This window comes from Maylandia zebra, unplaced genomic scaffold, assembly GCF_041146795.1.
Source record: "Maylandia zebra isolate NMK-2024a unplaced genomic scaffold, Mzebra_GT3a scaffold03, whole genome shotgun sequence".
Lineage (NCBI taxonomy): Eukaryota > Metazoa > Chordata > Actinopteri > Cichliformes > Cichlidae > Maylandia > Maylandia zebra.
The window spans coordinates 1,746,605-1,768,416 of NW_027490033.1; the positions used below are offsets into that span (position 1 = coordinate 1,746,605).

The 21,812-nt window shown below is 43.4% G+C and overlaps 2 protein-coding genes across 3 annotated transcripts in view; both read right to left on the reverse strand.

The window, feature by feature from the left end:
* The window catches only part of LOC112432436 (protein NLRC3), a 3,307,575-nt gene that overhangs the window by 1,672,738 nt on the left and 1,613,025 nt on the right, over positions 1–21,812 (reverse strand). The gene's annotated exons all lie outside the window — the stretch shown is intronic.
* Positions 11,457–19,420, reverse strand: LOC112431877 (protein NLRC3-like). 2 transcript variants are annotated; one of them, XM_076881172.1, is made up of 4 exons: positions 19,251–19,420; positions 18,003–18,244; positions 16,110–17,898; positions 11,457–11,634 (listed from the first exon to the last, which is right to left on the reverse strand). In XM_076881172.1, the coding sequence occupies exons 1-4, from the start codon at positions 19,403–19,405 to the stop codon at positions 11,457–11,459; spliced, it is 2,364 nt and encodes a 787-aa protein (XP_076737287.1). In that variant the 5' UTR covers positions 19,406–19,420. The 2 variants fall into 2 exon arrangements, with proteins under 2 accessions (XP_076737287.1, XP_076737288.1); XM_076881173.1 differs by lacking the exon at positions 11,457–11,634 and adding an exon at positions 15,907–15,970.

Genomic DNA, 21,812 nt, shown 5'->3' on the forward strand with positions numbered 1-21,812 from the left:
AAAACCTTGAACGGGCGATCCACGTTTTCATGACGTCCCAGCTGGATTATTGTAACTCCTTATATGTTGGAGTTAGTGGGACCTGCCTGGCAAGACTGCAGCTGGTCCAGAAAGCTGCAGCTCGTCTTCTGACACAAGCTCAAAGACATTTATCATCCCAACAACCACATATACGCTGGTCCCTCGCTGTAACACAGTTCACCTTTGGCGGCCTCGCTGTTTCGCTGATCTTTTTTGTGCAATTTTGCATGTTTTTGTTTTTTACAGCGCATTGTGTTCTGCGTCCTGATTGGCTGTAGACCATTGTCAGCCAATCTCGTGCCGTGTCTCCTGTACAGTACAGAATGTGTTCAAATTTACAGCAGTGTGACTCTGCAGTGCTGCACTGTATGTTTGTACGTTTTGTCCCAACAAACAACAATGATGACGAGACGTTTTGCACCTGTGGTAGCAGCCAAAGGCAGAGGAAGATGCTGACCATCATAGTTTCAACAAGGAGGCAAAAAGGTTGTAACTGTCCACAACAAGAACATCGTAAGGATGGAGTCAGCTTTGGCTTTGTGGCTCAGTGACCGCAGGAAAAAGAACATCGTGCTGGACACCAACATTATCTGCATAAAAACTCAAAAGCTTTATGCAACTTTACCTGACAGCGAGGAGCCCAGGCCATGGACGAGTGCTCCTCACACAGAACCAAGCTCATTTAATGCCAGCAAAGGCTGATTTGACACATTTCAGAAACACTTTGCTTTCATTCTTTAATAATGAACTTATTTTTCTATGAAGGTTTGAACTTTGTTTAAACAAGAGAGAAAAGTGTGAAAATGTTCATGCCTGTCTGAGAAAAGTGTAGAAAGTGTGCAGTGAGGGTTTAACTGCCTTAAAACTTCTATAATACTTGTAAAACATAAAGCTGCTACTTCATTCTGAGACTTATTTTTAGAACGTAACTCGATAAACGAGCGACCGCAGTACTGTATTGTGTTTATTTTGAAAACTCTCAACAGGATCTTCAGATTTATTTTGAAAGCTTTATCTGGAAAACACAAACACATAAGCAGGAAACAAAGAGCGTGATATGAAACGATAGACGTTTTCATATGGTCATCATATATACATCGTTCTATCGAACAGCCCCAGCTCCTGCTGTCAGTCTCTGTAAATCTGCTCTTAAAACACATTTGTATTCACTGGCTTTTAATACAGCATGAGAGTTATTTGATATTTGATGTGTGATATTAATATTAGGAGTTATTTTAATCGTTATTTTGGATTCTTGTACAGCACTGTGGTCAACGCTGCTGCTGTAATTAATGTGCTATAAACACATAAACAATCTGCAGTTAAACATCCAAAACTAAAGATGTGATCGCTGCCTTTAGAAAATGTGCTGATGCACAAGATATCAGCTCCATTAAGGTGGAATGTGGCCGTGTTAGAAACATGTTGGAAGAAGTTTGAAGCTGAAACTGTGAAGCTGAGAGTGAAAGAGCTCCAGCGTCTGTCACAGGAAACTTTCTTATTTCCACACTGATGAAAGCATCAAGCTTTGATTTCCTGCTGCTTTTATTGAGTCACACTGAAACTGAGCCACAGCTGAACCAGCATCCCTGTACAGCAGACACTTACAGCGCTTGGCTGCTTCCATTGGACCCTCTGCACAGAGCTTCAGTTTCCTCTTCTGGTCCCAAAGTGCAGAACAACAAGGTTTCAAACAGCTTCGTTCCAGCAGCATCAGCCACAGACATGCAGAGAGAATCCTTTGGTTGTGTTGTGTGTTTGCATATCTGCTGTGTTGCTTTGTGAGGATGGATCATCTCCTGCAGCTCCAGATAAACAAGCTGGACCTGAACCTGGTAGCTTCACTTAGAAGACACTTGTGACGGGAACGTGTGAGAAGTTTTGTGCAGACAAGTGTGGATTTAGAGTGTGGGACGAGCTCTCCACAGTCTTTGTGGAGATCCACATTGTGCATACTGCCTGTGAGAAGCTGCAGACATTTGTCCTCAAAATCCACTGAGCAGCTGCTCGTGGTGGTATTAGCTTCATGTGTGCGTGTTAGCATGAAGCCTCAGTCACACTCTGCTGTGGACACGGTCACGGACAGCTGGACGCCTGATGGACGAGTCGTCCTTCCTGTTAAACTTCTTTGAGCATGAGAATAGCATGAGAAGCTCAGTGGACACTGTTCAGGGTTTTAACTCTCGCTTTCACTTCAGCTTCACCAACAACAGCACAAGCAGAGCAGCCCACTGCCTGCATGGCTGGGACAGCGCCCCCTGGTGACTGTAAACCACTACAACATGTTGACGGCCGTCTGCAGGCTGGATGTAGCACCACCGCAGAGACGTGCTGCAGCTCTGTTTAGTTACCCAGCTGACAGCAGAGGCTGTAGTTTACTGTTACCAACATGGAAAACTGAAGCTTCACCAGCTGGAGCTACAGAGCTGGAGAACAAAGGAGACTGAGAGGCCAGAATGATGTGGGAGGAAACATCAAGAGCCTGTTTGAAAGGAGACACATGTGGATGCTGTGCCAGTCTGTGGTCTGTCAGAAGTCAGCTGAGTCACACTGCAAGAAGCTGCAGAATCTCAGAGGAGGAGATTTGGAAGTGTTTGTGGGACAAACTGGACTCAAAGAAAGAAGATGTTTGTGAAGTCTTTGGTGGAGGTGAGCAGTGTGAAGCAGAACACATGCAGATGAATCAGGAGGTCAGCATCAGTGTCTCCTTGTGGTGGACGGTAAAAGAATCAGAGCCAACGCTCCCGTCCACCCTCGGCATGAAGCAGTGCTGTTTCTGAAACAGGAGGACAAGTCCAGAGAAGACAGAGGAAGCAAAGATGAGGGTGGGACAGGACAGCAGGACTTCCTTCACACCTGCAGCTCCATCACACTGCTGTAGCTCCTCTTCATCACACATGTACCTGCAGCCTGTCTTCAAGTCCAGGAGTCACCTCCACACAGTGTAGAAGCCTCCTGTGCAGACCATGGAGTCCAGCCTCTGTCAGGGAAGTCGGCACTAAAGCCTGAAAGACTTCAATCTGTCTCTGCTCCACCCGAGAAAGACCAGCACCGTACTTGTTGTGCATTCAAGGAGGGAACATCAGCACTGCATCGTGGGAACAACACCGCAGGAACAAAGACACAGCACGGCCGATGAAGGACGAGGACAAAGGAAAGGTGAGTGAGAAGACCTGGTGGTGTGGACGGACCTGCAGGGGCTCCAGGACTGAGGAACAGAGACGTCCATGTACCAGCTGAGGATGCTGCAGTGATCCAGGGAGCTCGGTCCAATCTGAGGCCGTGTGAACTACGTGGACCACAGTTTCTTCACAGACTTCAGCCACGTGAACATCTGGAGATCCAACAGTGTACGAGCTGTGAGCCATCAGCTGTTTCTCTCATCAGCTGCTGGAATGAGAGCTGCTGGAATCATCTCGAGCAGCAGGAAATCACTGATGTTGTTTCTAACCAAAGATATGGGACTGAGCTCCGCTGAGCTCCTTCTACTTTCATCCAGATAGAAACTGCTACAGTCTGCTGATTATTGCTTTGCCTCCATCACACGAGCTCTTTATCCTGTTCTTCACTCTCATTGGTTCTTTGTCTGCTTGTTTTTACAACAGTAGTCTTCTGATTGGTCAAAGGAGACAATCAGCTGTGACTAAATGTAGCTCCTACAGCAGTGATGGGAATAACTACTGAAGCTAATCCAGTATCAAAGCTCAGGAATCAGCAGCTCCCACCTCGTTTTCTTTCAACAACTATTTTTAGCTGCTGTGTTTTTGTGTTTCTGCAGACCTCAGACATCCTGCTGCTCTGGACAACTTTTTCATTCTTTTGTATCATTCTTTTGCTTTTCTTTTATTATTATGTTATATGTATTAATATGTGAAACACTTCTTTGTGTTTTTGCTTTGCTCCTGTCAAACTGCTTTAATAAAATCTGCTGCAGTCTAAACTGTGGACGTTCCCTTTTTAACCCTTTGTGAAACAATAAAGGTTTAAATCTGAGTATTCATCTATGTTAGTGTTTAATGGGTCTAATAGGACGCTTTTAGGGGGTGGGTTTTTATAATCGATTTATCGATTAAAATCGATTCTGGCTTGGATAACGTAAAATCGATTAATTAAAATCCTGAATCTATTTTTTAATATAAATTTATTTTGCTTGAAATTCCAGAATTTCTGGTGAAATCTCACAAAATCTCAACAACAGCTAAGACAGTAAATGAGAGCAGGAACACGGATTCTGCACAAAGACTTAAACACACAGCGCGACCCGCGAATCAGAATCAGTGAGATGTCGCTTTTCTCACCCGATGACACGGACACGGTCGGGGTTGAAAGCCGACAGCTCGCTGATTCTGATGTTTCGGCGGCTCCGCGCTTTGTGTTTAACCTGTTTGAACCTGCTTAGCTATACCATACCGTCACTGCCATTATATTATGCTGCTATTCATACTGTCATTATAGTAATGCTGCTATCCTGCATATATCTTACTTACTATTGTTTGAATACTTTGCTCTTGAATGCTTTGCTTCTTATATTGATTTTTATTGATTTTTATGCTGATTTGTTCCCTTTTTTCCGTGTGAGCTTACCTGCGATAACTTCTGGACACTTGTAGATCATTAGGACTAGAGTGTTCTTAACAGAAACAGCAACATTTTATGGTTACCTTATCCTCAGCGCTCCGTGTGTCTGTGGCCTAGACACAGCTGAAGCCTGATTACAGCGTCTGGGCACCGAGCAGCCTCAATAGCCTGGAAAGGTGCTAACCGCTAGGCTAACTAGCAACAAGATGCCTTCCCTCTCCACAGATGACTACCACAGCCTCCTGCAGAAGATTGCAGTACTGGAGACAAAAATTCATCGCTTAGAAGTAAACGTGGAGGTAAATGGACTGTGTGGAAATGAAACAACCTTGCCTTTGATTCAAAACAATGGCGATGAGCAAGCTAGTACACAGCTAAGGAGCACAGATAACATGACCAAGAAAGTAGACTCTGTGCATTATTATAAATCCTCAAGTGATAATCCCCCCTTAGACTGTCTTGGTGCAAAACAAAGACATAAATCATGTCTCCTGGAAGGGGGAGGACGTATCACAGGCAGGGCACAGCGAGCTGAAATCTCTGAAACCGACTGGCCTTCACTTCCTACGAGACAGAGAAGCTCTTCTACCCCTGTATACGGGAGGAAACAGGACTGGACAACCGTGAATAGGAAGGTTAACAACAAACCTCCAAAACAACTGAATGTGAAACTGCAGAACAGATTTGCTCCACTATCAAAGGACCCTGGATCTATATCGGACAACCATCCATCTAAAAGCAGCGAAATAAGGTCTGAAAATCTGTTGAAAAGTGAAAGGCCACAGGGAAAGCTAAAGGCTAGGCCTGAAACTCTGATTGTGGGTGACTCTGCCGTAAAGGATGTACAAAGGATGTGCGGTAAGAACACTAAAGTCCTCTGCTTTCCTAACGATATGGTCAACAACCTGAAGGAGAGAATTCTTCAAATTGCAGATGAATATCCAACTGTGACAAACATTGTTCTGCATACAGGGTCAAACGATGTGTCCAAACAACAGTCGGAGGTTCTGAAACGGGACTTTACTGGATTATTAAATACTGTAAACTCTCTGAATGCAGCTGTATTCATCAGTGGACCTGTACCGCCGGTCAGAGGAGGAGACGAGAGATTCAGCAGGTTGTTTACACTGAATAAATGGCTTATATCAGCATGTGCTGACCACTCAGTGCACTTTATCGACAACTTTAATATTTTTTGGGAACGCAGGCATCTGTTTAAAGCAAATGGATTTAATTTTAACAAGTCAGGGGTGAAACTGTTCACCTCCAACTTGTTTTATTCCATACGTCATCCATCCGTGCTTGGTGCCAAGGCTGAGATAAACGAGGAGTTATCTCATAAAGAGGAACAAACAGTACTCCAAGAACAGACAAAGCCCAGCAGAAACCTTGAGGAGGAGCTCCATTTGCCCCCACCCGGGAAGAGCCTCAGAAAGGAGAGACATCCATGGCATCTGAGGAAGAGCCTCAGAAAGGAGAGACATCTAAGGCAAGAAGAGGGGTCCCTATTTGCCTCCAACTCTCTCAACAACACCAACGACCAGGACAAGGGACCACGACCTTCCCCAGTCCCCCAAACCCCTGACAGGCCATCACCCTCCTCCCCCTCCCTTTCTCCCTCCTCCCCACACCTGAAATTCACTGAGGAGATGATGGAGCGGGTCAATGCTGGGCTCAGATCTACCCCCCGTCCCAATCCCTTTTTGTCCCCCATAAACCCCCCACCAGAGCGGCCAAAGGTTCGCCATCGAGCCCCACCCTCAACAGAGCAATCGAAGTCACATTGCCCAGCCTCGCCCCCCTTAGTTCCTCTTCATGCCCTGTCTCCGCAGTCTGATGCGTGATGTGTGAAGGGCTGTGAGGATTATGGCAGTGGTGACTTTTCCCAGGAGAAGCTGGGACCCTGTTTACTAGAAGGTTTTAAAATTTCTGTACTTTTAGGTGACAGGAGACATGTGGCCTGGTCAAAACACAGAGAGCTGCACTCTAAAAGATCTTTAAACATAGTAAACATACCTTGTGTGCCACAGACTGCTCCCAAACACGAGGGGACAAGTAATACCTCTAAAACACTTAAGTTGGCTTTATTAAACATTAGATCTCTAGCTGGGAAAACATTTTTAATTAATGATTTAATCACTGAGCACAGCCTTGATTTTATGTTTTTAACTGAAACTTGGTTGGACCAAAGTAACAGTGGAGCTGTTCTCATCGAGACGACCCCTCCTAACTACAGTTTTATCAGTGAGGTCAGGGCGAGCAGGAGAGGAGGAGGGGTTGCTGTCTTATTTAATGAATCATTTCAATGTAAGCAGCTATCTCCTGGAAGTTTTCAGTCTTTTGAATATGTGGCTTTACAGCTGAAGGCCCCATCCAAAGTTGTGTTTCTTAATGTTTACAGGCCTCCCAAATACTGCACAGACTTTTTTAATGACCTCAGTGAACTGCTGTCTGTGATCTGTGTTGATTTTGACTGTGTAATTATTGCTGGGGATTTTAACATCCATGTGGACAACCCTCAGGACAAAGGGACTAAAGACCTGAGTAACACTCTAGGCAACTTTGGGCTGATCAGCATGTAACAGAGGCCACACATAATAGAGGACACACTCTTGACCTACTGATCTCCAAAGGCCTGAGCATTTCAAAGGTTACTGTGTCTGATGTGGGCCTGTCTGATCATTACTGTGTTTTCTTTGAAAGTAAAATCTCAGCCCACACAAATATATCAACAACAGTGATCACAAAACGGTGTATAACTGAACACAGTAGTGCAATTTTTAACCAGGTCTTCCCATTAACACCTGACCTGCCCAGAGGGTCAGTCAATGAGCTCGTCAATAGCTTCAATGCTAACATGTTAAATGTAATGGACACTATTGCTCCCATTAAGGTGAAGGTTATCTCTGGAAGGAAAAAGTCTCCATGGAGAAACTCCACACTGGTGAAAAATGAAAAAAGAGAGTGTAGGAAAGCTGAGCGCAGATGGAGAAAAACAAACCTCCAGGTTCATTATGACATTTATAAAGAGAAACTTCACAATTATAATTTACAACTGAGGAATGCAAGGAGGTCCTACTTCTCTGACATCATCACTAAAAACAGCCATAATGCTCGGGTCTTATTTTCTACAGTTGACAGGCTAACAAACCCTCCTGTGTCAGTGGCAGCTGAACTTCATTCGACCATGGCCTGCAATGACTTTGCCAAATTCTTCACTGAAAAAATCCAAAAAATTAGACAAGCAATTGGTACATCAACAGCAGATCCAGGATATGTACTGTGTCCACCAAAAAACTGTTTAAACACCATGAAACAGTTTCAACCTATTAACAGCAAAGACCTGGAGGACATCTTAGGTCAACTGAACTCCTCCTCCTGCTGTTTAGATGTCCTGCCAACAAGTTTTTTCAAAAAGGTCTCAAAGACTTTAGAGTCAGACCTGTTACAGATCGTCAACTTTTCTTTATTATCAGGTGTGTTTCCAGAATCACTAAAAACTGCTGTAATCAAACCTATACTGAAAAAGGACAATCTTGACAAGACACAAATGAACAACTACAGGCCGATCTCAAATCTCCCGTTTTTAAGTAAGATCATTGAAAAAGCAGTTTCTCAACAGCTCAGTTACTTCTTAAAACAGAATAATTGCTACGATGCCTTCCAGTCAGGTTTTAGACAGAACCACAGCACTGAAACCGCTCTGACCAAAGTGTTTAATGACATATGTCTGAATACAGACAGTGGAAAAATGTCAGTCCTAGTTTTACTGGATCTCAGTGCAGCATTTGATACAGTTGACCACAACATATTACTCAAACGACTGGAGAACTGGACAGGTCTTTCAGGAACTGTACTAAACTGGTTCAAAACATACTTAGAAAACAGGAAATACTTTGTATCAATAGGTAACTTCACATCTGAGCAGACAAGTATCACATGTGGAGTTCCCCAAGGTTCCATCTTGGGACCCCTTCTGTTTAACATCTACATGCTCCCACTGGCACAGATTATAAACAACAACAAAATAAACTATCACAGCTATGCAGATGACACACAAATATATATCACAATGTCACCAGGAGACCGAGGCCCTGTACAGGCTCTTGGTAAATGCATTGAGGAAATCAATGACTGGTTGTGCCACAATTTTCTCCAGCTAAACAAAAACAAAACTGAGGTAATAGTCTTTGGCGCCAAAGAAAAACGATTACAGGTCACCAGAGAACTTCAATCTATACATCTAAAAACCACAAACCAGGCGAGAAATTTGGGTGTAGTGATGGATGCAGACCTAAACTTAGAAAAACACATTAAGACAATAACAAAGTCAGCTTACTATCACCTCAAGAATATTTCAAGGATAAAAGATCTGATGTCTCAACAGGACCTGGAAAAACTAGTCCATGCATTCATCTTTAGTAGGCTTGATTACTGTAACAGCATCTTTACAGGTCTACCTAAAAAATCAGTCAGACAACTACAGCTCATTCAGAACTCTGCTGCTCGAGTCCTCACTAAGACCAAAAAAGTGGACCACATCAGTCCAGCTCTGAGGTCCTTACACTGGCTGCCTGTCTGTCAGAGGATAGACTTTAAAGTTCTGATGCTGGCCTATAAAGCTCTGAATGGTTTAGGACCAAAATACATCAATGACCTCCTGACCCAGTATGAACCATCCAGATCCCTCAGGTCATCTGGATCCGGTCTTTTATCAGTTCCCAGAGTCAGAACCAGACACGGAGAAGCTGCATTCAGCTTTTATGCTCCTTATATCTGGAACAAACTCCCAGAAAGCCTCAGATCAGCTGAAACACTCAGTTTATTTAAATCCAGGTTGAAGACTCACCTGTTCTCAGCTGCATTTGAATAAAGCACCAAATCCACACTTTTAAGCTTAAATTTCAAAACTTACATTTAACTACTGATTTTATCTACTGTTCTGATTTTATCTGTTTTGATTTTATATACTGTTGTTTGTTTGTTTGTTTGTTAACTAGTTAGTTAGTTTATTTGCTTGTTTTATTCAATTTTAAATCATGCTTTTTATTTGTTCTTGTTTCTAATGTCTCTGTAAAGCACTTTGAATCACCTTGTTGTTGAATTGTGCTATACAAATAAACTTGCCTTGCCTTGCCTTACTTGCGATTGTTTTATTGTACTTTTTATATTTTACATTTATATTTATTTTTGAATCTTGCACCAAGGGAGTGGCACTCCAATTTCATTGTACTCTGTACAATGACAATAAAGGCTATTCTATTCTATTCTATTACGTCCTTTTTACACTGATTCTAAAGCTGTTAGTTTTATCTCTCTCCAAACAATATTGACTGAACCAGCAGCAAAAGAAGATCCAAACTACGCTTCACATAAACATCGTCATGAACTCACTCTGACTTTTGCTGTTTTGCTTCCACCAGGATAAAATCACACTTCATGCACAGCTCTCTCTCTCTCTCTCTCTCTCTTTGTACTTCAAGAACAGTTTCCCATCTAAAAATCTGTTTTCTGCATTATTCGCTTGCTTGTTACGCACAAGTCTACCGTTGTTTACAGCGCTGTCGGACGCTGTTTTTTTTCCTTTTACTTACTTTCGAAAAGAAAGCCTCATTTCTGCCGTTCAATACTGAACAAATTTAAACTTTTTAAAATTATGCAAAACTGCAAAACGCTGTGTTTGTAATAAAAACGGTGTAACTTTGCTCTGCTTCACTTCAGCAGCATCAGGTAATGTTTATGTGTTTTTGATCTACTGCAGAATATTTTTATAAAATCCCAGGAAAATCCGCTTCATGTTTTTCTGTGTTTTATCTTCAGCTACTTTGACACAAAGGCCTCTGCTGTGATGCTCACACCTTTGATAAAGTCTCGAAAGTGCCAGCTTCCCTTTTATAGATACAAAAATATGTAAATATACTGATCTGAATTATAATATTTCTGACTGTCTGAGGCAACATTTCCCAGATTCCAATCGAATTGAATCGAATCGATTCTAGAAATCAGTGACGATACCCAGCCCTACTTTGAATTGTGTTACACAAAAATAAGCAAAGTTTCTCGTTGTTCAGGCAGAATCGAGCGTTGAAGAATGAATTCACACGTCAATAAACATTTTCAAGCAGGACAATGAAAGCAGGAAATACCCCAAACTGCCATTTCTCATTCTACAACTTCAACAACTGCACATGAATTATACTTCATACACAGACCCACAGTCTCTGATTGCTCTGAAATCTCACTGACAGCCAATAGCAATAAAGAAAAGTCCAGACTGACAGTCTCTGTGGGGTTAGGCAGTGAACTGCTCACGCTGCGTTAAAGTGCATCACAAACTATTGGAATTGGATCCAACTTTGTGAAGCAGGTTTCTTCTCAGCTGCTGTTTTGAACATTTCCTCATGAACTGTATTAAACTCTGTAAATGAACTGAGAACTGTTTCTACATTTGAAACTATGGATTCATTTTCCCGTTCACTTCTGTACGTTAGTGTATAAATGAATGTTAGACTGGGCTCCATGGAAACACTTGGACTGGTCTCAGCTGCCTTCTTTCTGTAGTCCTTTCTCTTCTCCAGCTTCTGTTTGAAATCCTCTCACAGAGCCTGAAACCTGCTTTGCTGTCATGTTTGGGCCTGTGTTCCTCTGCTTTAATACAAACCTCACCACAGCAGCTGTGTGGGTCGTCTCTGTAGCAGCCAGATCAGCTTCTGATACATGAACATCATCACAGCTCCTAACTTCACCTTTATTAGCTTTGACATTCATGTCTTTCTTTTCTCTGTCTGTTTCCACACAAGCTCAAAGTCTCTGCAGCCTGAAATATAGAAAAACAACAACAGCTGCAGTCAGTGAACTCACCTCAGAGTCTCCAGTCGACAGTTTGGACTCTCCAGTCCAGCACACAGAAGCTTCACTGCTGAATCCTGCAGCTCGTTGTTACTCATCTCCAGCTCTGTCAGATGGGAGGGGATGGACTTCAGGGCCGAGGCCACAACTTCACAGTGAGTCTCTGAGAGTCGACACTGAGTCAGTCTGTGATCATAGAAAATATAAAATGTGTTATTATAAAAGCAGAAAGTCTGCATTATAAACACAGACTGAATGTATATGAAGACAAAACAGAGTGAGGTCATAATCTGATGAACATCTGCTCTTCACATCTGTGCTTCAGCTCCTCTTACTGTGTTTGACATGACACAACGATTCAGTCTCTCTCAGACCTGCAGACTTTTAATGAGAATCTTTGTTTGGCTTTAATCTGCAGATGAAGGAGGAAGATGGCGTCACATTTAGGCTTCCATAATGTCCACAGTCTGTCAGTGAGATCTGATCCAGAGTCAGAGTGAAGACACACATTTGGACTGTTTCCTGTCTTGAATCCAGAACATTTTGAATGAGTTCAGCTCAGTGAAGAGTTCCAGCTGGAAAGACGATCTCTGTTTGCTACCTGCTGCTGTCAGGTACGACTGTTCACGTCCACACTCAGGAAAAATCTGCTGACTGTCACCAAACGGAGCAGAAATCTCATCACTGGACAATAATGATGAATGAACTCAGAGCTGCTGATATCACATCTGATTTCAGGGGAACTAAAGTAAAAAGGAACAAATAGAAACAACCATCATGACTCTGTTTGACCTTCAGATCAGAAACTATGGTTCAGAACAGCAGCAGGATTTCAGGCACTGTCACATCCTCAACATCCATATTCCAAATGCTCTTCCTGACAGGACACTCTTTGTTCCCACTCAGGGAGTTTCCATGTGTACAAATCATTTCTGAATCTCAGTAGACTGGGAGGTTTTTCCATCTCATGAATCTCTTTCCTAACATCAAACTAGATAAATCAAACAAAGGAACTGGAGTCTGTCTAATTTCTGACCCCAGTAAAGCTTGTACTGGGATACCCCGACATACTCTCTCTCCATCTGCTCCCACAGCCTCATATTCACAGCTGGCCCTTCTCTCAGCATCCACACTCAGGGTGGGGGCGGGGTCAACACCAGTCAAAACCATTGCTTTGGCCTTATGGCCATTTTATTAGTGTGCGTTTCTGAGTAACAAGCAGGCCTACGCACAGGTGTTTGGACATGTGTGGACCCGACCTACACTTAAACTTCTTAAATCCTCTGTTTCTGTGTCACCAGCTACACTTTTAATATTAATGTATTCACTCCGACATTTTTGGGGAGCGGTCAGAGCTCGTACACTGCAGACAGACATGTCTCCCAGCACACAGCTGACTGTCAACTCTCTGAGATTGGATATGATTCATTTAGATTATATCTGTAAGGTGAAGTTTATCTCGGTGTTTATTTGTTCCTGAGGAAGTCAGCTCGGCTCAGATTAAACTTTAATAACTGAACAATTTCAATGAACCTTAACGCCTCCCTGGAGCATATATGGAACTGAATCAGTCACTTTTCTTTATTTCCTGATGTTCATATGTGACATACATGTTTTAACCATTAATCTGGAATTAAACTGACATTTAATGAATTTTAAGGAGGAAAGAGAAATTTCACCAGAGGATGTTGATGCTGTTCATGGAGACTGAAGACAGAACGATTTATCTGTCCTAATATTTCTGCTGCTCTTTCCTCTGGTGCAAAAATGTTTTAACTGTTGGTTTTAATTCAAAATCAATGGTTAAAATGTTAAAATACCAACAAACTTGTGGCGTTAGTGTTGATATTCTGTGAGTTACTTAAAGAGATCACACAGGTACAGGACATATTTTATGTTCAGGTTTATGCATGTTTGCGGTGAGATGTGCATGTAGTGGGCTGTTATGTTGTAAACTGTGTGGATGTGTTTGGGAACAGAAAGATTATTTTACTGCATAAAACGGCGCTGATCAGCTGTTTCTGCCGCTGACACACTCGGCCGGTGAACCACCTGACTCACACAGGCTCTCCTCCTCCACAGTCCTCGTTTATGAAGAGCTTTACAAACACAACATCACGGCTAACAGCTGGATTCTCCCGTTTCAGTGCCAAACAGCCACTTCCTGCTACAGACAGTAAAGTGGACAGTTCGGCGCTAAACATGTTTTTAAAACTTTAAGCTCTTATTTGTTAAAGCCAGCTTCACAGACAGATCTGTGTCAGTGTTTTAGAGCAGGGCTCAGTGGTGTAAACCAGCCTTTATATGTGTTTCATCTCCATTTTTACATTAAACTGAACCAAAACACTGAAATCTGGGACTCTCCACTTTTTGGTTTTAGAAGTGAAGAAGCTGAATGTTCAGATTAAACATCTTCAAGACACTTAAAGCAGTGCACTCGCTTTTCTTTCTAAGCGGCCTTTCTTAGATCACCTGATATAACCTGAGTAAATTATGTCGGGTTTGAAAACTCTGCAGCATGACCCGGGTGTTGCTGGTGGCATCATGAGCTTAGACCCCTCAGTCAGCTCGGTCTAAAGTCATCGTCAGCACTAACAGGCACAAATAGGCTCTAACGTGACAAACTGACCCGACATTTAAAGAGTGCCCACTACAGTCTCAGCTAAAACATATGTGCAACGCCAAGGACTGTACACTGGACTCCATTTCAGTGCAAAATAATAAAACGAAGTAAATCCATCCAATCTCCTCTGCCTGTCCTTATCATCAATAAAAACAAGAAAACAGAAAATCATAGAAACAGTAATCTTTGTTATTGCATCATCACACATCAGTTCCCAGTAACTAGTCAGAATGAGACGTTGTTTTCATCTTTCTCACACTCATCTCACTCCCCGGTCACAACAGGTGGTGACTTTAACAGGTGTTACAACCTGGCTCAAAGCTGCAAAAGAGGGCGGAGACTGAAAACAGAGACTGGTTTCATTTTGAAGTTCTTAATAACCTCGGCTAAAGATGAAAACAGACAGCGTGACAGGGTCTGACAACGAGTGGTGGCGTCGTCCTAGCCGACCTCGGCAGTTATTCACACGCCATGACCAAAAACTCCTGCAGTGTGACAGCAGACAGAGGAGGAGTCACAGAGGAGCGTAACAGCTGTGACAGATGCAACAGGAGGACGAGCTCCAACAGTAAACACACTGAAGACAGGAAAGCAGTCACGAGTGATGTTGGTCCTGTTTTTATCTCCACTAAAACCTCTCTAACGTCACATGTAACAGAACACAGACACGTCTGATTATCAGGGACCACGACCCACATCTTTGCCTCACTATGTTTATAAGAAGAGACTGAAAATAATGATTCTCCCAACACATCACCAACACTTTTATGGCAAACAGATAATAGTGAGTGAAAAGAGGTGAACTGTTTCATATGCAGTTATCAGGGTAAATACATTTAAACCAAAGACACTGGAAGAGTAAAGGAAAGGAACTGAAGGTGACAATTCAAGAAGCTCAACAGAAGTCAAATGTAACAGGATCAAGATTCCCTGTTAAAAACAGATATGTATAGTATAATAGTAGATTACACTAATAATAGTGTATAGTATAGTAGTATACTATACTAATAATAGTGTATAGTATAGTAGTATACTATATGAAGTCTACACCGCCATGTCCTTAAAATTCAGCGAAATTAAGGACGCATTTGAGGGCCACATTTCGAGCAGCGACCTTCGTCCCGTCGCTGTGATGTAATCGGCCTTAAAATGCGTCCTTTAAGGCTTCAGACCCTGAATTGGGATACAGCCAGAGTCTGGTCTCTGTTTTCACAGAGGATGTGGTTCTGTTGGCTTCATCAGGTGATGGCCTCCAGCTCACAGTGGAGCTGTTCTCAGCAGAGTGTGAAGCCGTGTGAATGAGGATCAGCATCTGAGGCCATGGTCCTCAGCTGGGAAAGGGTGGAGTGCCCACTCTGGGTCACAGACAAGTTCCTGCCCCAGGTGGAGGAGTCTGAGTATCTCAGGGTCGTGTAAAGAAGGGGGAGGGGAGCAGGAATCAACAGACAGACTGTTGCTGCGGTAACAGTGAGGTGGACGCTGTACCGGTCTGTCGTGGTGAAGAGAGAGAGAGCTGAGCGTGACAGCGAAGCTCTCAATTTACCGGTCGATCTACGTCCCTGCCCTCACCTATGGTCACGAGCTGTGGGCAGTGACTGGAAGAACCAGATCGTGGTTACAAGTGGGGCAAATAAATTTTCTCTGAAGGGTAGCTGGTGTCTCCCTTGGAGACGGGGTGAGGAGAATCCTCTTCACAAAAACTAATCAAGTGAACAAGACTCTCCAGGAGGGAAACATTTAAATATCCAAGTCCACCATAAAGAGAAAACTGCATGAAGGTAAACACAGATGGTGCATTACAATTCATTGCATGTGTTTTACATGAAGAATGGAGGATATACCGTCCACTTTCACTCTGTCTTTAGCAGCAAGTGGCTCTTTGTTGTTTGGCTAGCTGCACTGAAACAGGAGAATCCAGCTGTTAGCCGTAATGTTGGTGTTTGTAAAGCACTTTATAACCAAGGACTGTGTTTTTAATTTAAACATTAAACTATTAACCGACCCTGATCAATGATGTAATGATCACATCTGGACTCACCGAGCCTTTCTGCAGTTCCTCACAGCTGGAATCAGTCTCAGTCGTCCCTCCTTTGAAGCTTTGTACTTCTGCAGGTCAAACTCATCCAGAACCTCCTCTGACATCTGCAGCATGAAGGCCAGAGCTGAGCAGTGGATCTCAGAGAGTTTCTTTGACCTTTGCTTTGACTTCAGGAACTCTTGGATCTCCTGATGTACTGAGAGGTCGTTCATCTCCATCAGACAGTGGAAGATGTTGATGCTTCTGTCAGGAGAGGATTTAAACTTCTTGTTATTCTTCAGGTTCTTGATGACTCTCTGGATGGTTTCTGGACTGTTCTCTGTCTGACCCAGCAGACCTCCTAAGAGTCTCTGGTTGGACTCCAGACAGAGGCCATGAAGGAAGCGGACAAACAAGTCCAGGTGGCCATTTTTACTCTGGAGGGATTTCTCCATGGCTCGTTTAAGGAAATCATCCAGAGATGACTCTTTGTATTTTTTTCCCAGGAAGTCCTTCAGCACCTCTGACTTCCTGTTGGTGAAACAGTGGAACATGTAGACTGCAGCCAGAAACTCCTGGATGCTCAGATGAACAAAGCAGTAGACTGGTTTCTGGAAGATCACACACTCTCTTTTGAAGATCTCTGTACAAACTCCTGAGTACACCGAGGCCTCTGTCACATCCAGACCACACTGCTCCAGGTCTTCTTGGTAGAACATGATGTTTCCTTTCTCCAGATGTTCAAACGCCAGCCTCCCCAGCTTCAGAAGAACTTCCCTGTCAGCCTCCGTCAGCTCCTGTGGACTCGTCTCATGTCCCTCGTGGTACTTGTTCTTCTTCCTCTTTGTCTGAACCAGCAGGAAGTGTGAGTACATGTCAGTCAGGGTCTTGGGCAGCTCTCCTCTCTGCTCTGTAGTCAACATGTGCTCCAGAACTGTAGCAGTGATCCAGCAGAAGACTGGGATTCTACACATGATGTGGAGGCTCCTGGATGTCTTCATGTGGGAGATGATTCTGCTGGACAGCTCTTCATCACTGAATCTCCTCCTGAAGTACTCCTCCTTCTGGGCGTCAGTGAAGCCTCGTACTTCTGTTAGCCTGTCAACACATGTAGGAGGGATCTGATTGGCCGCTGCAGGTCGGGAAGTTATCCAGACGAGAGCCGAGGGAAGCAGATTCCCCTGGATGAGGTTTGTCAGCAGCTGGCTGACTGATGACTTCTGTGTGACATCAGACAGCAGCTTCCTGTTGGTGAAATCCAATGAAAGTCTGCTTTCATCCAGGCCGTCAAAGATGAACAAAAGCTGAGAGACAGCCAGCTTCTCTGCTGTGACCTTCTGTAATGTTGGATGGAAAACATGGAGCAGCTCCAGAAGACTGTACTGCTCCTCTCTGATCAGGTTCAGCTCCCTGAATGAAAGCAGAACCACCACACTGACATGTTGGTTCTCCAAGCCCTCTGCCCAGTCCAGAGTGAACTTCTGCACTGAGAAGGTTTTTCCAACACCAGCCACGCCGTTGGTCAGAACCACTCTGATGGGTCTCTGTTGGTCAGGTAAGGCTTTAAAGATGTCCTGGCACCTGATTGGAGTGTCATGGAGGGCGTCCATCTTGGAAGCTGTCTCCAGCTGCCTCACCTCATGTTGGCTATGAACCTCTTCACTCTGTCCCTCTGTGATGTAGAGCTCAGTGTAGATCCTGTTGAGGAGGGTTCTACTTCCTGTTTCATCACTTCCTTCAGTCACACGTTCACATCTCCTCCTCATACTGATCTTATGTTCATCTAAAACCTCCTGCAGACCAACATCTGCTGAAAGAAAGAAAAACAGAAAGAAAACTCTTCAATGTCTGAACAACAACAAGAAGTCCAGTTTTCAGAAATGAGTCCATCAGCAGACAGATGTTCAATCTTACTTTGTACACAGCTGCTCTGACTGGCTGTCTGCAGTCCAGCTCTGCTTCTGGATCTTTCTCCACACTGGGGACAGGACCAGTCTCCTGATGAAGCAGACTGGTCCCAGTATGAGGAGATGCACTGTCTGCAGAACCAGTGTCCACAGCTGGTAGAGACTGGATCCTTCAGGACGTCCTGACACAAAGCACAGCAGGACAGCTGCTCCTCCTCACAGACACCACTCCTCTTCCTCTTCCTCCCTCTGTGAACACATTTCTTTATCACTAAAATCATTGACTGTCAGTGACAAACATCCAGATTTGATGACACTGTGTAGAAGCTCTGATGGTCACAGAGAAAAGTCAAAGTGGAGAAACTTGTGTTTGAGTTCAGAATCCAAGTTTCCTTTGCTGTTCCTGCCTGTCTTATTAAACACAGAGTGATCAGCCTACAAACTCCACAGTAAAAGCCTTCATCACAGAGCCAATCAGGCAGAAGCTTCTGCACCATCAGGACACAAACAGAGAGGAGCTTCTATCCTCAGACCATCCAAGTCCTAAATCAGAACATGCTCCCCTCATAGCATCACCATCAGGGTTTAAACAGGACCTTACATCATGTTCTTGTCTCACTGTCATATTTCAGATCATACCTGATTCATTATGACGTCACACGCTGCTACACTGATCCTGCTGCTTCATTACTGCTGATATTACTCTGCTCACTCTGTTCAGTTACTCTGTTTACATCACTTTGCTCATTTGCTTTGTTCTGCTTGCACTGCTCTGTCAGTACATGCTGTGCTAATGTGGCACAAAGCACTTTAACATTACATCTGCACAATGTTTCATTATTTCATTTAATGATTGTTTCTAATGTTTTGTCCAGTCACAGGAGCAGCTCAGCACATTTCACTGTGTTGTACGTGTATGACGATGCCTGTGACAAATAAACAGCCTCGGACTCTTCAATCTTCTGCATTTCTTTGGAGATCAGCTCAGTGGCCTGTTGAGACCATCTTTCTATTTCTGATGACTCAGTTCAGATTATTATCCTGATACTTTCTTTTAAAATGTGATGAAATCATTTATCTGATGTTCTGACACAAATACACCAAAACAATCCCAAACAGCACAAACCACCACGTTACACACAGTGTAATAAAAATACAGGCAACTACAAATAAAAACACTTTTAAAATATAAACTAAAATTACAAAGTGGTCACAGAATTTCAAACACCCGTAAATGAGTCAGCAGCTCTCTTACATGGTCAGCTGAGCTCCATGATTGAAGAACGTTGTTGCTGCAGGTTCATCACTGAAGAGTGGAGGATTGTCTTTGGACCAGTCACTCCTCACAGACACACAGCTGGATACTGGAGACTGTGACCTCTGACCTCTGCAAATACAACCACATTGCATTCATTTCACATCAATTAGTACACCACAAAAGGCATGCAAGAAACACAGTATGAAGGCAAACTTCTGGCTTCAATAACATTCAACAGGTCAGGTGGAAACTTTTCTCAGATTTGATTCATGTTTTTATAGAACGATCCAGCTAAAAAAAATATACCATTAGGTCAGGGGTCAGCAACCTTCAGGACCCAAAGAGCCATTTGGAGCCAGTTTCCACACAAAAGAAAACACTGGGAGCCACAAATACTTTTTGACGTCTAGAATGAAGATAACACTGTATATACTGTTTTTACCTTTATGCTTTGTGTGAACAACTAAGGTGTGTTGCTTATGAAATCCATGAAGTGCTACAGAGAAAATTACATGTTATTTATGTAATGAACACATTTGAACTCTTAAAGAAATATAACCAAAGGAAAGACACCCAGCTGAACTAAAATGATGTAGCAAACAAAAGCTGCTGTGAGCCGCCACCCTTATATCTCCTTTGGGCTTTTGGAGCCTTGACCTGACTTTTAAAAAATAATTGGAAAAAAAGCTCTATGCTGCTGAAAGATGAAAAATAGATATTTGCAAAATTCTGCCTAAATATGTATTTTACCTGGTTAATGTGTGTGGCGGGGCGTGGTCTGCAGCGCCGCTGCAGGGGGGGCGGACGCACCTGAGCGGCACCCGCAATCACGCCTCGCCGCCTTAACGTCTGTGCTGTTGTGTTGGTGTGTGTCGGGCTGTGAGCTGCAAAGCTACAGCCGGCTGTGTGCGTACAGCAACCGTGTGTGAAAAGTGGTCAATAAAGAGAAGCTGAAAAGCGTGTTCATGCAAACATCGTCGGGTCTGCCGTGATATGTTTACAACGGGACTTCTGCTGCTGAACCTCTGCGCACAGCGTCTGCAGGTCGGGGCTGTACGAAGTCACTTTCATACAGGACTGTAAGCTGTCGTCTGTGAGGCGTGAGCGGTGTTTGTTTTTAACATAGTTCACGGTGGAGAACAGCTGCTGACATAATGTGGATCCGAAGATCCATAATTGGCCTACCTGGGGCTGAAAGTCTCGATAAATGCACGGCGTTTCGGCGGGTACACCGGCTTCCGCGAGTGTGACGCTTATTTGAACGATGAAAAAATAAAAAATATAATTTTCTTTTTATATTTCAATATCACAATAATCTTCCAATTTAGAACTACAAGTTAAAAAAGAACATAAATAAAATACACTTCAGCTAAATACTTCTAATTTATTTTCCCAAACCACGAGGAGCCGCACTGTAAGGACTAAAGAGCCGCAGGTTGCCGACCCCTGCATTAGTGTTAGTCAATGTTGCAACTGAACTGAAAAACAAAAGATTTTGGTCCAAAGAAACAAAGTCACTATTAATACAACACAACCCCCCAAAAAAGAGCCATGTAGACCCCGGGCTCTATGGGTCTTGTGCTCGGAGCTTGTTCCTGTGCTGCCATGATTAGTGCCTCTGTGCTGTCTTTCAGTCCAGCTTTGTTCAGCCACTGGTAGGATTTCTGGATGTCAGCCACTTCCTCTGCCTGCTGGTGGTGCAAACTGTGTTGTTCTGAGTTTCATTGGACGTCTTTGTCCAAAGCACCAGACAAAGGGCAAAGTAGATGCATTTGCATCAGCAGGAAAATACACCCCAAACTAGCATCATCATTATACAACTTTAACAACTGCCACTAAATGATACTTCATACACAGACCAGTGTTAGGTTAAATTATGATGTCACTGGCAGAACATTTATAGAAACAACCTTTGAACTCTGAGTCAGCAGCTCTCTTACATGGTCAGCTGAGCTCCATGATTGAAGAACATTGTTGCTGCAGGTTCATGACTGAAGTCTGGAGGAAATATTTCTTTGGACCAGTCACTCCTCACAGACACACAGCTGGATACTGGAGACTGTGACCTCTGACCTCTGCAAACACAAACATCAATAACTGATCAGTTCTCTCTGACAGCCATATGATCAGCTGATCCCTCTGTGATATTGTGTCTGCCTCATAACGCTGACAGGTCAGCCAATCATCAGCCAGTTTTTCTGTCTCTGAATGAACTCAGTTTGTTCTCAGCTCTTCTCTCTGATTCTGCTGCACTGACTTCACTTAAACTTACAGAGTTCAGATCTTAGCAAGAAAACAAGTCAATAAAAAGCAAACTCAGATCAAACAGTTTGAACCAATCACAGATCAATGATTCTGTCATGGTTATGTTGAAATGACTAATAAAGTTAGTAGTGTTCTTACATTATTGCTGCAGGTCCATGACTGTAAGGTGGAGGTGTTTGTGTAACTCCGTCACTCCTCACAGACACACAGCTGGATGCTGCAGATGCTGCTCCGTCCTCTTCCTCCATCTTCTTGATGTCAGGGTGGAGTTAGTCTGAGAGGTAAACACACACA

Excerpts from the sequence above, each read along its gene's own strand:
- LOC112431877 (XM_076881172.1), bottom strand. The coding sequence starts at position 19,405 with ATGCAATGTGGTTGTATTTGCAGAGGTCAGAGGTCACAGTCTCCAGTA. Across the intron at positions 18,245-19,250 it reads CATGGAGCTCAGCTGACCAT|AGGGAGGAAGAGGAAGAGGA; the intron begins GTAAGAGAGCTG and ends ATGTGTTCACAG. Across the intron at positions 17,899-18,002 it reads TCAGAGCAGCTGTGTACAAA|CAGATGTTGGTCTGCAGGAG; the intron begins GTAAGATTGAAC and ends TCTTTCTTTCAG.